At 30.3% G+C, this 16,669-nt stretch overlaps 1 protein-coding gene across 1 annotated transcript in view; it reads right to left on the bottom strand.

Moving 5' to 3' along the window:
* The window catches only part of LOC124370817 (THO complex subunit 4-like), a 30,028-nt gene extending 14,891 nt beyond the window's left edge, over positions 1-15,137 (bottom strand). The window contains exon 1 of the mRNA XM_046829115.1: positions 15,048-15,137. Within this exon, the coding sequence (XP_046685071.1) occupies positions 15,048-15,137 (90 nt within the window). The remainder of the gene's footprint in view (positions 1-15,047) is intronic.
* Positions 15,138-16,669: the final 1,532 nt, after the last annotated feature.

Below are 16,669 nucleotides of genomic sequence, written 5' to 3'. Positions count from 1 at the left end.
AAAACCTGATGGAATTAAATATTTAAAACGAGTTTTGCCGGCAATAAGTTCATCTATGATTGAGGGTAGTGGACTTTTGAATGATTTTATCAACAATTTACCTTTTGAATTACACGTACCAACTTATCAGTATCTGGGGCCTGGCACAAAACTCGAAAAAAGACTAAAAAGAGGAGATCCTGGTATAAATAAATTAGATCAAGCTGCTATGGAACACGATATTTTTTATGCAAAACATAGAGACACAAATTCCAGACATATAGCAGATAAAGTTTTGCAAGATAAAGCAATGGATAGATTTTTATCAAAAGATGCTAGTTTAGGTGAAAGATTTGTTGCGCTTCCAACAGCTGGAGCAATGTTTTTGAAGAGAAAACTAGGAATGGGAATCGAAGAGAACTTGAAATTTTAATTATATAAATGGAGGTGAATGTAAATTTCAGCAAAAATCAGAAAGAAAAAATAAAATCCGCTTTTAAGAAGAAAATACCCGTTAGTATTCAATTTAAAATAGATCAACTAAAAAATGGCGAAGATAAGATATTTTTAACAAATAGACAATACAATAAACTCGAAAAACATAAGAAAAACAATAAAGGAACCAGAATAGAATTTTCTTATAATCAGTTGAAAGAACTCAAAAATGGTGGACTTTTGAAAGATTTATTAGATTTTGGAGAAAATATTCCAGTTGTTAAAAATGTTGTTCCTTATGTTCGTAAAGCTGCTCCAATCGTTAAAAAAGATGTGATTCCTATTGTTCGAAACATTTTAAATTGGTTAGATAAAGAGTTGGAAGATGTTACAGGATCTGGATTAGATGAAAAAACTTTGAATTACGTGAAATCAAACATTGAAAAAAAAATTTAAACCTTTAACATTCGGGGAATTGGAAGAAATCTGCAAAAATATTAAACATTTTAGAGGAATCTTCATGAGAGATACATTACCTGAAAAAGTTAAGAAATTTGAATGTGGAATTGTGAATTTAGACTCGATTATGGGAAGTGGAACGCATTGGATTTGTTATTATAAAAATGATAAGAATGCATGTTATTTTGATTCGTATGGAAGAATTGAGGACAAACCACCTATAGAATTGATTAAATATTTGAAAAAATCAAGCGTCTACTAAATGATTCTCAGATTCAAGACTATAAAGATCCCCCAATTTGTGGTCATTTATGTGTTTTTGTTTTGAATGAACTGAGTACTGGTAAAGATTTTAAAGAAGTTGTTAACAAATTATTACTTAATAAATATGGATTCACAAAATATTTTTGACGTATTTGGAACACAAATTATTCAAAATGTAGATAATAGTTTGAATTTTGATAGTTTGAGAAATGAGTTTGATAACAAGTTAGAAAATTTATTACAAAACCTTCCAGATTCAGATAGGTTTGCTGTCGAGATTGAAGATTTTAAAGCAGAATATGATAACAAACTTGCAAATTTCATGAGTTCAAATGAAGTTGCTGATAAAATAAAAACATTGGAAAAAGAAGTTGATGATGGTGTAAAAAAATTATTTACCAATTTAATGTCTCATATCGAAAAAGCTGATAAAATTACTGAAGCGATCAAAGTTGAAAAGAATTATGTTAGTTTGGCTAATAAAAAAAGAATTGTCGGTGTTCGACCTGGTATTGACAAACATGATGTTGTTGTTAAAGAACAAATTTTAAAACCTCTAAAATTATCAGAAAACATCGATATTGTTGATTTACATGATCCGAATGTTAAAAATGCCTTAGATTTTAAAGGAAAAAGAATTAGCGGTGTTAGTAAAGGAATTAATCCATTTGATGTTGTTGTAATGATTCAATTAGAAGATCCTATTAAAATGTTTAATGAACTAAAACAAAATTATGAGAATCATAAACAGCATGTTAAAGATTTTACAACAGAAGTCTATGAAAAACTTGATGAAAGAAGTAAAAGATCAGTAGACGATGTTGGTGAATTACTTGATAAAGTAAATAAACTAGAAGAAAACTTTAATACATATAAAAATAATGTTAATGAATTAGTTGGTGAAGTAATTAACAAAATTCTGGAAAATTTTGATACACATTTCAATGAGAAAGTAAACTTTTTTGAAAATTTTGGTACACGTTTCAATGAGAATATAACACATAATAATGAATTACTAAGAATAGATGATCAATACTCTTTATATCTCGATAAAGTAAATAAACTAGAAGAAAACTTTAATAAATTTAAAGAAGATGTTAATAAATCTTATGAAAACATTGATAACAGATTTAATGGATTAGGCGGCTATGATGACTAATTTTCCTTATATAAATGGCGCTCATATATTGTGTGAGATGTAAAGAAAAAACTGCAACAAATGATATAAAATACTATGCAAACATCAATGGAGTTAAAAGAATTTCTGGAAAATGTGCTGAATGTAACTCAAAAAAGAGTCAATTTATAAAAACTTGATTTTGAAATTTTTTTCGTAATAAATAGAGATGGCGGGACATTACAGTGCTTTCGATCTTTTTATCATGCAACACGAAAGAGATTTGAAAAAAGAACATTGGGATGACATTTCTCAAAAATATGAATTATCCGAAGATATGATGAGATTATACGTAAACAAATTGAATTGGTATAACATTGCAAAATATCAAACTCTGTCCCCAGAGTTCATTCAAGAAAATATACATTATCAATTAAAAGATCATATGTCTGTTCTTTGTCTCTATCAACACTTGAGTATAAAGTTTTTGGATGAAAATAAAGATACAGTTGATTGGAACAATATTATAGATAGCGGTTACTATCCTGTGCAAATTTTATTGAAATATGTGACCGAGATCGCAAAATTTAAGGAAGAGAATCCTGAATATGACGAAGTAGATCATTAAAAATGACTCTAATCTTTTTAATTATTTTACTAAAATTTATATCTTTTCTTATAAAAACGTACATTAGATCGATGAAAAAATGATACATGATGTTTAAAATTTCTAAATTTTCTCTTATTAAATGGCGGACTACAGAAAATATGCTAGTGATATTGAAAGGGCGGAGTTAAAAAATTTCTATCCAATTAGTAAACAACATTTGAATGAACCGAATAAAAGAACTGAGTTTAATATTGATTTTGGAGATAACTTTTGCTCGTCTAACTTCCAGTTTTATATTTCTGGAACTTTAACAAAACAAGATGGTCAAGCATATCTTGTTTAAATGGAAGAGTATAATGCCAACTGTTACAAGTGTTATAATAGAGGAGAAATTATTGATAAAAAATATTTAGTTTGTAGAGATTGTAATTTAATTTTGTACGAAAGACCTAAACCTAGGAAATTTCGAAATAAACTAACACATTTGAATAATCTGCTTACAAAATTACAATACGGAGGTGAAAAACAAACAAAATTTGTTACAGAATTTAGAAAACAGAATAAAAATTTTTACTTATCTCTTGGAACCATTGACAAAATTATTTTCCTTTTCAAAGAATACATTAGGTTTGTAGGTATCGATACACACGTTTATTATGAAAAGATATTACCTGTATTTTTTCATTATCTGGATGTTGAATTTGTCTACGATTTTAAGCTAGAAATCCTCGATGATTTTATAGTACATTTGGAGAAAGTAAATGAAGAACCTCGTCAAACAATGAAGATGTTGGCAATTCCCTCGACTTCTCGAGTGATTGTTAGCAAATTTCATTTTTTCCGTCTTTAAATTTTTTCTATTTAAATGGAGTTCTTGAAAGAGTTAAATGATATTGGAGAATGTAAGTTTAAAGAGTATAAGAAGTTAAATGAATTGGAAGAAAGGAAGAAACATAGAATCTTGAATTTGGAGAAAATGAAAGATAAATTCGGGTTTACAATAATTGCCGAGTTGGAAGATTGTAAAGTACACTTGCCGAACAGATTTTTGACTGTTTTGGATGAAAAAAAGATTAAAGAATTAAACAAAAATGAAAAATTACACTTGATTGTTACTGGAAAGAAGACTATAAAAAGATGAAGAAATTATAACAATTAACTTTGTAGAATAAAGTCTTTTCAGTTGTGCTCTAAAACTTGCAGTCCCTCCCCACGTCATAGTACTGTTTTGATAACCATAGTTGGTGTCTTTCTTCATAGGAATCACATGGAATATTATCTACAGTAATACCTTTTGTTTCACACAAAATGTGGCTATATTCTATAAGAAAAATTCTATAATGCTCTTTAATGAATTGTGTTGATAAATCTTGATACTCACAAAAATTCCTAAGAAATTCATCAATTAAGTCTTGATTATCTTGAAAGAACGTATAATATGGGAAAAATGTCATAAACAAACGATGAAAACTCTCTGTTTGTTTATTTTTTACTTTCTTTTCAATATCTTTCGTAATTATATTAAATATGTAATCCCTTACTTTTTTAGTTTTTTGCCGATAGTAAAACACTCCGTTAGACGTTTTTTTCTGCAAAAGAATTTACAAGTTCTTTGAATTCTGTATCATTTAAGGAAAGTATCGAAGACGGTATCAACTGTTGTTGAAAATAAACTGGCAATTCACTGAATTCATCTTTGTTGCACTGTTTTAAATGCTAGAAATTGTAGAGACTTTGGTGAGTTCATGTTGTTTATTTAGTAGAAAAGTTTTTTATTAAAGTACAGTATGTTTTTAGTAAAAATGTTTTAAATTGATTAAATTTTATTAAGATTTCGAAGATTTTTCCTTTATTCGTAGCAGATTTGACAACATTTTACAAAGCACAGCTTAAGAAAGTAGAAGCAAACAGCTGTAGATTTGGTTAATTTTTCATTGAGATTTGCTGTGTTATTTCTCAGCTTCCTTTATGGTACATTGAACAGTATTTTACATTGCTTTTCGGTCGGCTCCGAAAGTGCGCCAGGAACCCCATATTATTATCTACTTATATATATATAGATACGCAAACGACCCAATTCTGAGGATTGTCCTATTCTGATGAGTGGCTCCTCAGAATGGTAGCGTGAATGTATAATTTGTTCTGAGTCGTCAGAAAGGGATCAAGTATGTACAAAATTATTTCTCACCTAAATTAATACTGTTATTTAAACTTTAAACTATAAATACCAAAAACGACTCGCTAAACACTTTACTGTAGCAAGAGCTTTAAATACATGTGTGTCTGGTTTTAAAGCTGTAAAACCAAGTGGATACTGAGTTGTCTAATTTTTTTAATAATTGCTAAAATGTCTAGTTATTGAGCCCAGACTATCTTGAGGTGAAACCCACGAAAACAATTTTCAGAACACTATTACGGGAAATTATATACAGTATACACTCGTGAATTTAACGAAATTTCGCATTGTGTTTTTTATGGTTTATTCTAAGATAAAGGTACAATTTTAATTAAATAGAGAAGGCCAAAGCTTTTAGGATGAAATAAATTACCCAAGAACTCGAATTGGGTAGAAACAAAAACCTGTCACCTAGTTGCTTTAGCTGACAAGAGTGTTAATATGGATTATACAAAAACCATGTTATAGATACTCTATGACTAATGTCTTAACAACGATGTCTTAATATCTTAATATTAAACATGTTTTGAGAGGTTGACACCTATCTGAATTGGACTGTTATTTGTTATGAAAGTCTTTTTACAAATCTTGATATAATAGTTTTTTTGGATTAAACTCAATGTTATATATGATTATATTACATTTGATATGAACTCAAATATATATGATTGAAACTAGTCATCAGCACTTTTAATAAAACCCGTATACTACGAAGAAGTCAAATCTGTAACATAAATGCAGAAGACCAAGCAAATTCACAGATTTTAATATTGGACATGCCTTATATATGATATGGTTTATTTGACAATGAACGCCTTAACGTAGTTATAATTCATACTGAATGTGTTTGAGGCCGTAGGAGGCAGAACTGCAGGGTGAAAACTATTTTAACGCCACACCTCAGGGAGCTTCGTTAAATACGGTTATTTCTTTTGAATTTTATAAAGCAGCGTACGTGAGCATTCTGTTGATCCGACTGAATACTTGGTTTGTGTACGAATCGGTTTGTGTACATAACACCTAATAGTGAGATTTGATGTTAAACAAAAGTGATCCGTCACCAAACATCACATAGACATTGATTTAGCCTGTTGCGTCATTCACAGAGCGTGTATTATACATACGCCAATAAATAAATAATGTCATACGACAGGAATGTTAGGTATTCTAGATTTCTAACCTACCTATTGTAGTGTTTATATTGTAAACATTCTCTTACTACGTAGATAGATATTTATCATTAAGAATGCGGCCGCAATTCTTAACGCATCTTTAAAATTGAACTTGCAACAGTATAGCAGACTCTGACCGCGAGATCGCATGAGCATCATCGTTTCCTGTTTTCTGCGATAAGCAGCCCGCTGGCCCATTCCACCTCCACCCCAAGTTCCCGGAAGTTATCTGTCCCATCTGTTTATCTCTCTCTCTCTCCTTCGACCTTCCTGAACACTACATCTGGCAGATTCTAAAGTAGCAGTGTACTATTTGATTTAATTGTATTTGTTCTCTTATAAATTCGTTAAAAATATTTTTATACTCAATTCATCAAGTAATCGGTACTGCTGTCTTCATAAAATTCTGAAGTTTATTTATGTACCACTAAATATACTCTTGTGACTAGGTTATAGTTTGGTCTTCTAAAGACGGAGCCAGGTCCCGGCGATCTCTCTCACACGCTAAAATGTCACTTCAAACGTCTACCACATTAAAACATACTCCAATATTATCTCTGAAACAATTTTTACTACTTGGGCAATATTCATTCATGTATTAGAGTGAAAGACAAATATATTTTATTTTGTGGATTGTGACAATCAAAATTATGGAGAAAACACAGCTTTGTGTTAAAAATTTAAGTTTTTACATTTTAATACATCATTAATCAAAAAGTAATAACAGTAAAAAAACAGTACTTGTCGCACAGTATTTGTTGTATTTGTCTTGAAGAAAGGTGTACTAAAAATTAATTAATTTTCCTTAACCCTTACAAAACCGATTATTAGCACCTATTTTTATGAACTGTATAATAATACTCTACACACCGGGGACTAAATATACTAATTAGTTAGGCAATACATATTACTGACTGGCTTTCCTTGTGCGTATCAATCTATGAGGCCAGATATTTTTGGTCATCTCCAAATAAAAAGAACTTTTATTGTAAGAAGGAATATGTTTGATATCTATAAATTATTTTAACTTCTTCACTATTATAAGAATGATTTATTACTGAAGTCATGTAATTAACATTAATGTAGATGTGTTTGTGTAAAACAATATGCATGTAAAGTATATTTAATATAGTTAAAAAAACGTTTTTTTTTTATTGTCTCCATCAATTAGCAATGCTACAGGGTTAGATATATTTATATGTACACTACAATGCTTTTCTCAAAAACAAATGAAGGTGCAGATAAAGCGAAGTACATTTTAGACATGTTGCACCCGGCCCGCCCCGCACCGTGCCGCGAGTATCTTACATTGGTATGATAATAAACGTACCTAACTATCATTAACACTACCTGAATCACATTAAAACATTACCTGTAGCCATTTATTACAATATCCTTTTACTTGATATTAAGTTGTTTATACTGTTATTAATAATTTGTGTTTACATTATTGTTATTTACTATGAAAATGGTAGGAGGCAATATACTTATATAAAAGGATGCTAAACGAGAGCTCGTATAACTTGCTTCAGTGAACACGATATTTCGGGACAAATTTTTGTCGTATACTAAAACAATGTACATAGCAATTTGTGAACTGTTTGTACTATCAAAATGAAACACCTAGATAATTTGTTTTGTAAAAAATACTTATTTGATAAATTTGAAAAATGTTGTAAAAAAAAACATTAATCATTGAGTCTTGTCAAACATGTGAATATTTGCAGCCAAATTTGTTAGTTACGAAACTCTATTGTATGACGATCTTTTGGGATCTTTTGTATGTACGCTTCTCAGGCTAATCTAGCTTTATATGAAACCTGTAGCTCTGGAATTAGCAATACAATTCCTAACATGTGATATTGATCACTTCTGGAACAGAATGGGCATTAGTTTCCCCAGTATCCAATTCACACTACTACTATATTGTCACTTATTAGTTATAAATTGATAAATATCCACGTATCATTTAAACTCCATTAAATAACTACACTCTTTTCTGATGTACTTATATTTTAATAGAGTAAAAGAATAGCGTTGATGATTTTTAAAACACTTACTGCTGTTAAATCATAATAACTTAAAATAAGTTTTAAAATATTATTTAGTTGTAGGCATATACTTAAACGGTATTTACTTACGGTTAATCAAACAATGTAAGTGGTCTTACTTGCTGCTTGTTAAATTCGAAATACAAATGACACTATTTATTTATATGACAATATTCATGTCACTGACCATTTTCAGAAACGTTTATTGTACGAGTTTAATACACAAAATTTAATGCACAGGCTACATCTTGTAATGTAATAAGCTACGCACATGGTACTGTCTCAAAGGCTTGAATATTAATGTAGGCATTATCCAGACACGAAGGCTTTTATACGGTACTATATAAAGTTCCAATAATTAATTTAGTAAATAATCAATCCTGTACTCCATCACGTGAAGTGATAAATGAGACTATCTGAGAGGGCAGGAACACAACTTTAAAATTACATTGTCTTTCAGAACAACTCGTATATTGCTGCACGGTGTGATATTCTTCTTAAGTACAGTGGGGACTATTGGTTATTCATTAAAATGAAAACACCAACAATAAAATACTAATTTTTAAATCTCAACTGCATATACAACACATTTAATCATTACACATGAAATAAGCAATCGTGTTTTGTTAACAGTCAAGCGATTGACATCCACTCACAGACGTGTTATGCACACGGAGCGCGGGCCGGTATGAACGAACATAGGCAGAAAATATTTAATTTAATTTACTTCAATATTTACAAAGCACGAAATGTTGTTATTTTAGTTATATAATTACAGGTTTTCATACACAAAGTGCGGCACAAACACATGTTAACGATCGGCAAATAACTTTCATAATAATTAAATAATTATTGTTTCACAAATATAAACCAACAAAAATCTATCTATTATATTTGGAGATTTTAATGTTGTTACTCGTCAAGCAAATACTCTAATTCGATATCTTTTTTTTGTTACAGTCGACAAACTATTACAGGTATCAACCTGAGATTTAAAAGAGGAGGCACCGTATTTATAACATTTTTCATAATGTCTTTTACGTAACAAATTTACAAAACTGTCCAATTTAGTTTGCCTGATCACGGTGAATGCTTTTATTTACCAGTTTCTTAGTAGAAAACATGGTTAACAAAAAAAAAGTAAAAGTTTTTCTAGAGACAACCAAATAAAACTTAACAAAAATATTGCATCCAAATATTGGAACAGTGTTTTCAATAAAACTGATGTTGAGAAACATTTTAACAGAGCGTTCCCGTTAATCCACAAAAAATATCAGTTTATAAAAGCCAAAAATTGTTACATCATAAAATTATAAAACACAAACAATGAATTCAATTTGATTATGTTTTGCAGACATGAGCGCAACTTAATTGAAGAATAATTATAATTTATAAAAGTTTGAACATAAAACCGCATTTCCAGAGTAAAATCCGACCGTTCTATAAATGATATGGTTATCAGTCGCAACCCTTTGAAGGTAACCTAGAAAAGTATCATCTATTTTAAACGATATTCTTCGTCATCGTCAGATGGGCGAATTGAAACTCAACGGAATATCATGCACGATCTTCAAGAATTTTTTGCAGAATTTCGTTATCGAAAACAACTTTAGTACATCCTAATTAATATTATAAATGCGAAAGTGCTATTGTTTGTTTGTTTAGGTTTCACGCGTAAACTATTCAGCGAAATGTACTGAAATTTTACATGGACATTTGTATGGTCCCTGGGATGAATATAGGCCTTTATTTCGAAATCCATCCGAGCTACTCCTCACTGGTATTTAAAATAGCGAAAAATCCTATCTTGTTCAGTAAAAGTGTGAAATAGTTAAAGGAGCATGTAATTGTAATTAACTGTTCTGTGTAAACATTGTTTATTATGTTCAATTTTTTAACACTATATAGTAAGTACATTCTCCAAGGAAAAACAGATATTTTTTACGCCGTTTTAGATTTCAGCTATTACGTAAGTATTCATCTACCTTACAAATGCCCTGAAACATAAGATGGCCAGAATTTGACTCTGAACAAAACCCCCTTTGAAACAGTCGGCCAGTCGGCAAGAACTATGCAAATGAAATTTCGCTGGACTGTGTTTCTGAATTAATGTACCAATTCCAACTAGCTCAAGATGTTCTAAAATTTTAACAATATTTTTCTGTTTATAAAGAAAAAACGCATAGCGTCATTGTTAATGAACTTTTAACTGTATATTCGTGTCAAATATTAAGTATTAAATATAAAACAAAATGTTACAATTTAAATTTTACTATAAATTTAAAGGTCAATATAAAACCCATCTTAGTTCACATCTAACGTGCAGTCTGCCTGACGTACAATCCGGAACGAAAACCAGAACCCTCTTCAAAAATATAGAAAAATCACAGAAATCCTCCCACAGAGCTGAAACTCGGTTATCTGTCTTGAACTCTGCACTCCGCTAAACAGTCCATGATGTCCTAATCTCAACTTTTAATTCGTGACTCATCACTCCCAGCGCTAGGTGGACGAACTTTGAACTTCAGCTGTCGTCATACAGTCGCCTACTTCATTGCAACAGATAACAACTACCACGTTATCTATCTGTTCAAGGTCGGGACGGACACACTCCGTTACCTTGGTAATTGACGAATTTTGTGTTGGCGCGCCACTAAGCAAATATAACTTTGTTAAGTTGATCAGGCTAAACTTTCGTCCAGTATACCAAGAAACGAGCGTTTGAAGCACCACAACTGACCTTTTTTAATTCTCTTCTTTATTTATCAAAAGATGTATTTTGAGCTATCTCCTATCGTTACTTTCTTGTTCAACTCATTAGGGTGTCCTCACAACAGATGTGAAGATTATTAACCCTATTCATACAAAAAAATTATAGTTTAATCTTGAAAGCTTCAAACTAATATCTATAACTCAAAATTCTTCAAAATATTTGATAAAATTTTATATTTCTCCATAACGTACAATCTAATCTGCATTGTTCTATTACACCACACTAACTTAGTTAATTACTGTACTGTCCCTCTTTCTTGAACCAATAACGTAGGCTAATATATGCATATAAATTTGGGTTTCATCAATCTCCACAATCTCCGCTGTTTCTTTATGTCTTCGAAAATGGCTTCCGTTAAGTCAAAATGAGCACAATTTAATTCCCTTTTTTAGGCAATTAAGGCTTTCCACGTTGTTCACCACCGGCAGGGTTTTTTAAGTTGGTATATTCGGATGGAATCAAGACTGAGATATTATACAGTTATTTTTCTTCTGAATTTCAAAACAATTTTTCTTCCGCGTGGTCTTCCGGATAGTCTGAGGTATCGGACCGTGAGAGAATTGTATATAATAGTTTTAGTCTTTAGACATAGTGTCTTAACACTCCCCTCTTTATTACTTTAACATTGTATTCTTTTTTTTAAATAACGGAAATTGCTTAAAAGTCCAGGTGACAGTGAAACAATATCAATTAAAATCCTAACATTTATAAAAATTAAAATAATAACTTTTGTCATAAATAAATTAACTCTGTTTCCTGAAAAAATTTACAATACACATCATAAAAACCTCAGTTTTAAAATATTGGTAGAAACTTACTGAAAAGTGTAACAATAACATCGAATGAAATAAAAGGTTTTAAAATAGTGAAATCGGCAAACTAAACGTGTTGTACTTCTCTAAAAAAAAAATAATAACACTGTTGTATATTATCAACAAATCACTAACATACAACTACCGTCAACAAAAATAGAGACATGAACGTGTTAAAACTATTACATTACATTACAAACTATTACAATTAGCCGTTCAAAGTGATGATGGATACATTAACAACCAGTCTCAGTCGCACAGTTCCCGCGCTCCGAGCGAGAGAGAGAGAGCGAGAAATGGCACATTGCCATTGTTGGATATAGATATATGCTACCGCAGAATATTTTGTAGGATTTTTTGAAAGGTACAGTTTCTTAGTACATTATTTTGTTACAAGTCGTAAGGTTTAGTCAGTAATAACAATTAAAGAGCTCAAAAATATCAATTTTCGCACCATACAAACTTTTTTCAACTTTCAATAATTGATGTATCATACCTAAAATCCCCCCTATTTTGTAACGAAGCCGACAGTGAAAATCGTATCAAATCCGTTGAGTAGTTTAGAAAATACAGATGCACAACAGACAAACACAAAAAGTTACTTTACATTATATTATGTAATGATGATCATACTTAATATTGCTAAGCATACAAAACTAGACCTCAAAGGGATGTCTTTCATTCTGATAAGTAGTATGGTCAGCATTACCATTATTTGGTTCATTTCCTGGAAAGTTTTTATTCTTTCCCTTTGTACTAGATATTGCTGGGGATTACATACCTGAATGTCATATACCACTCAGGTAAAGTAAAAGGAACGATCCAATTGTCTTAATTTGCCAGATAAAAAGTATTTATTCACATTCATATTGTTCATACTTACAGCTCCGTCCATTTCTATGACGATTTTCAGGTACAAATACAATATACAATTAATATAAAATTATACAATACATACACACAATAATTTTGCTGAAAGCACGCTACTAGGATTCTTTACACTGCTCACTTCAGCAATCCATTTTTTTGTGAATGGCTATTTTCAGGTAGTGTATTCAAGTAAATATCGAGTTCGCACCAAACTTTGAAACATTTAACCATATTAATTAATTGTCTTACTTGTTTAGGCTAAAGTAAATTATGTGAAATTATTCGTATTTACAGTTATCTTTTTGGCCATTTTTCAGGTATATTATACCGTTAAACGTTGAATTCACAATAAGATCATGGGCGAAGAATTTATATACATTTCAACCAAAATATTCTTACCGATACCCGTGTACTGTTCTCAAAATAAATTATCAAAGTAATGATTGCACGCAATAGATCGCACCCGTGGCAGCTTTCCACAATTTCAAATATCTGTAGTAATGTTATGATTAACAATATCAGCAGCTAGGGAACTCATATGATTTTCTCTCATATACATCTTTACAAGATATGTTAGTCCTTAACTCATTTTGTTTTCAAATTAATACAAATTGTGTTTACCAATTCAGCAATTTTGTCTGATACAGAAATTTACAATCACTCACTTATAATAAATTCAATTTAAGCTACATTTAACAAGTTGTTATTTTATTATACTTATTTTCTTTTGAAGTAGCCTACTAATAGATTTTTTTATTTATACGAAAAAGTATTTGTTCTCGCAAAACCTCCCACATAATCTAAGTATTACGGTAAATTGTATAGAACTTTTAATATGTTTTTATTAGCACAGTTATTTATAGATAATTTAAAGTAGTATATGAATATATTAATAACGAATAATGAATGAATAATGAATTTATTCCGACATAAAATGTACATCAATACATAATTATAATAACTCGGAATTGACTGACCACTTTTGCAAGTAGTGTGGTCAGTGGATAACAAAATAAAACAGGTTTTTTAATTAGAGTCCAGTCTATAGATTCTTTAAGATATTAGCCGGGCTGCTCCCCGTGGCGCCTGCACTACAAGATTAATAATGGACTGCATAAATCACCAACAGAACTAAAAAAACTTTCCTTGTTACAATCTTTATCTTACAAACTAAAAAATATATCTCAATAACCCTTCCTTCTCAACTAGAAACTAGAAATTATGTTAAATATACACAAGTAAAATACATGATTCTTTGCTATTTACATATTTCTTTATGTTAATTAAATACTAATTTATTTGTACACATGATTTATATAATAACTCTATTATAACTATAGGGGTAAATTATTTCTTGTAAAATGAGTCACAGTTTTCTTGTAATAACAACAACGTTCTTAATTTACTACAAAATTATCTAACATTCACACACATTTTAATGTTATAAGGCAATTTATTAAAAATATTTGGGCCATTGTTAAGAAAAGAATGCTTTAGTATTGACTTGTTGACTTTAGGCGTTCTGAACATTCCCCGGTCTGTGCTTCTGGTAGGATAATTTAAGCCCGTTGTTCCTAAATTACCACTTCTAGTGTAAAACAGCATAAGAGTTTTAAAAATAAACAAATGTTGCAGTGGTAGAATTTTAAATTGAATGTAAATAGGAAAGGAGCTCTCTCGTATTCTTTTGTGCGTAATTATTCTCATAAAATGATTGTGTATGACTCTTAACCTCTCTATTAAATATTTATACGTCCCTCCCCAGCAAACAACTCCATATTGAAGACTTGACTCTACCAGAGCAAAATACAGAATTCGTAACAATCAGTCATCACAGAAATTTCGCAAAAAATAAAATTTTCTTATAGTGGATATAATTTTATTTTGCAAGACTGTTATATGATTTTCCCATGTTAATTTTGAATCAAAAAGTATTCCAAGAAATTTAAAATTGTCTTCCTTTGTAATATATTTACAGTTACATAAGTCTCCTATGTTATCCGTATAACTTAATTCATGAAATTTGAAATCAGAATAAAAGTTAAAATCTTTAAAATCGAGTTTTACATACTTTGTTGTTTCAACGTTTACTAACATTTTATTTAATTTACACCAATGTTTCAAAATTGAAAGATCTTCATTAATTTGGTTCCGTAACAATTGTGTATGCTATTTGTTTGACAGTATAAAAAAGCTATGTCATCAGCGAATGCACTGATCTTCGCATTAAAATTTTTCTCTAATACATCGTTAATAAAAATCAAGAATAAAGTGGCAGAGAAAGCCTTGCGGCACCCCTGTGTTGATTGACGGGCAGTAGTGCGCTGACAGTTTGACCAACACGCACTCGCTGCTCTCGCCCGGTAAGGAAGCTGCGGAACCAGCTAAAGGCCAAGCCCCTCACTGCAGCCGCCTCCATTATGATACTATGGTCTACCAAATCAAATTCCTTCTTAAAATCTACGAAAAGACCAGTACATTGTTTTACCTTCGTTTAAACTAGAATAAATCATGTCAGTAACAACTAACAAGGACATCTTCAGTAGACCTTCCCTTCATGAAACCGTACTGAATTTTACTAAAGAATGTTGTATATTTAAATAATTAAGTAATCTTATTTTCATTAATTTCTCAATAGTTTTAGAAAAATCCGAAAGTAAACTAAACTAATTGGACTGAGATTGTCCAATTTAACAGAAACGGTTTTCTTGTCAATTGGCACAACTATACTGGACTTTAGTTGTTCTGAAAATTGACAAGTATAGAAACTTAAATTAATTAGCTGAGCAAGAACAGGCGATATTATGTGTGCAATAAGTTCGATTAATGCTACACTTATATTATCAAAACCTGAAGATGTTTTGTTTTTCATAATTACGTGCAACACTTCATTTTCATTTGTAGGAAAAGTAAAAAAGGACGTCAGCCTAGGTGTTACGTTTAGCTCATTGACACAATTTTCATATTGACTTGACTGTACTTCGAACAAATAATTGTTAATTGTGTCAGCTACTAAAGACGGATCAGATAAGATTACTCCGTTATCTAGTTCCACTCTGTCAACGGAGTTCTTATAGGTATTTAGAATTCTCCATTGAAGAGATGATTCTCCCCTTGTTTCATTAATTTTTTTAAAATAAAAAATTATATTTTGTTTCATTAATTTCCATTCTTAAACTACTACAGAATCTACTGTAAAAATAGAAACATATTCTGAGACACAGTTAAATCAGTCACATGATTTTTATAAGGGTTTCCTATTGAATTAAAATTTAAAAATATAAAAAGTGAACAAATGGCCTTCATGTGACCTCTCATGTGTTGATTTCAACATTTTACTCATACCTAATAGGAATTTAAACAATTTTAGTTACATTTTTATATGGACTAATAAGAACGGTAATTATGTGTCAATATGAATAATAGTAATCTATACTACATGTGACAAGTACACAGCTCTACTAAATTTATATTGTATTTCATAACCATGGTATGATATAAAACTAATACCTTTAATTATATTTAAAAACTAACTCAATCTTTATTTCCTATTTGTGAGTACAATACAGGAAATAAATTTAAGATTAGTACGGATTGTTTACTTCCCATGAGAATCTGCTAAGTTCGCAACTCACCGGAAGTTCTTTATCAAAAGGAACTTCCGATCTGCGAGGGGTCTTGGAAGTGTACACCTGACGACGCTGTTCTTCAAATAAGATACGTTTAGACTGGCTGTCATATATATGTGTTTACGTGATGGTTAATATTTGTGAAATATCAGACTTATATTAATGTTGTTATGTACAAATATTTATTTAACGCTTTTCTACATTATTACTTTATTTCTTGTTCACATATGTTGTTAGTATCCCAAAAACTTATTTCTAATCACTTCAGGATGATTTATAAAAAAAATACATTATACTATGTTATTATATAAAAATGTAATAG

The sequence above is a fragment of the Homalodisca vitripennis genome, unplaced genomic scaffold (genome assembly GCF_021130785.1).
Source record: "Homalodisca vitripennis isolate AUS2020 unplaced genomic scaffold, UT_GWSS_2.1 ScUCBcl_529;HRSCAF=2762, whole genome shotgun sequence".
NCBI classification, from domain to species: domain Eukaryota; kingdom Metazoa; phylum Arthropoda; class Insecta; order Hemiptera; family Cicadellidae; genus Homalodisca; species Homalodisca vitripennis.
This window is presented reverse-complemented; position numbering and strand designations above follow the sequence as displayed.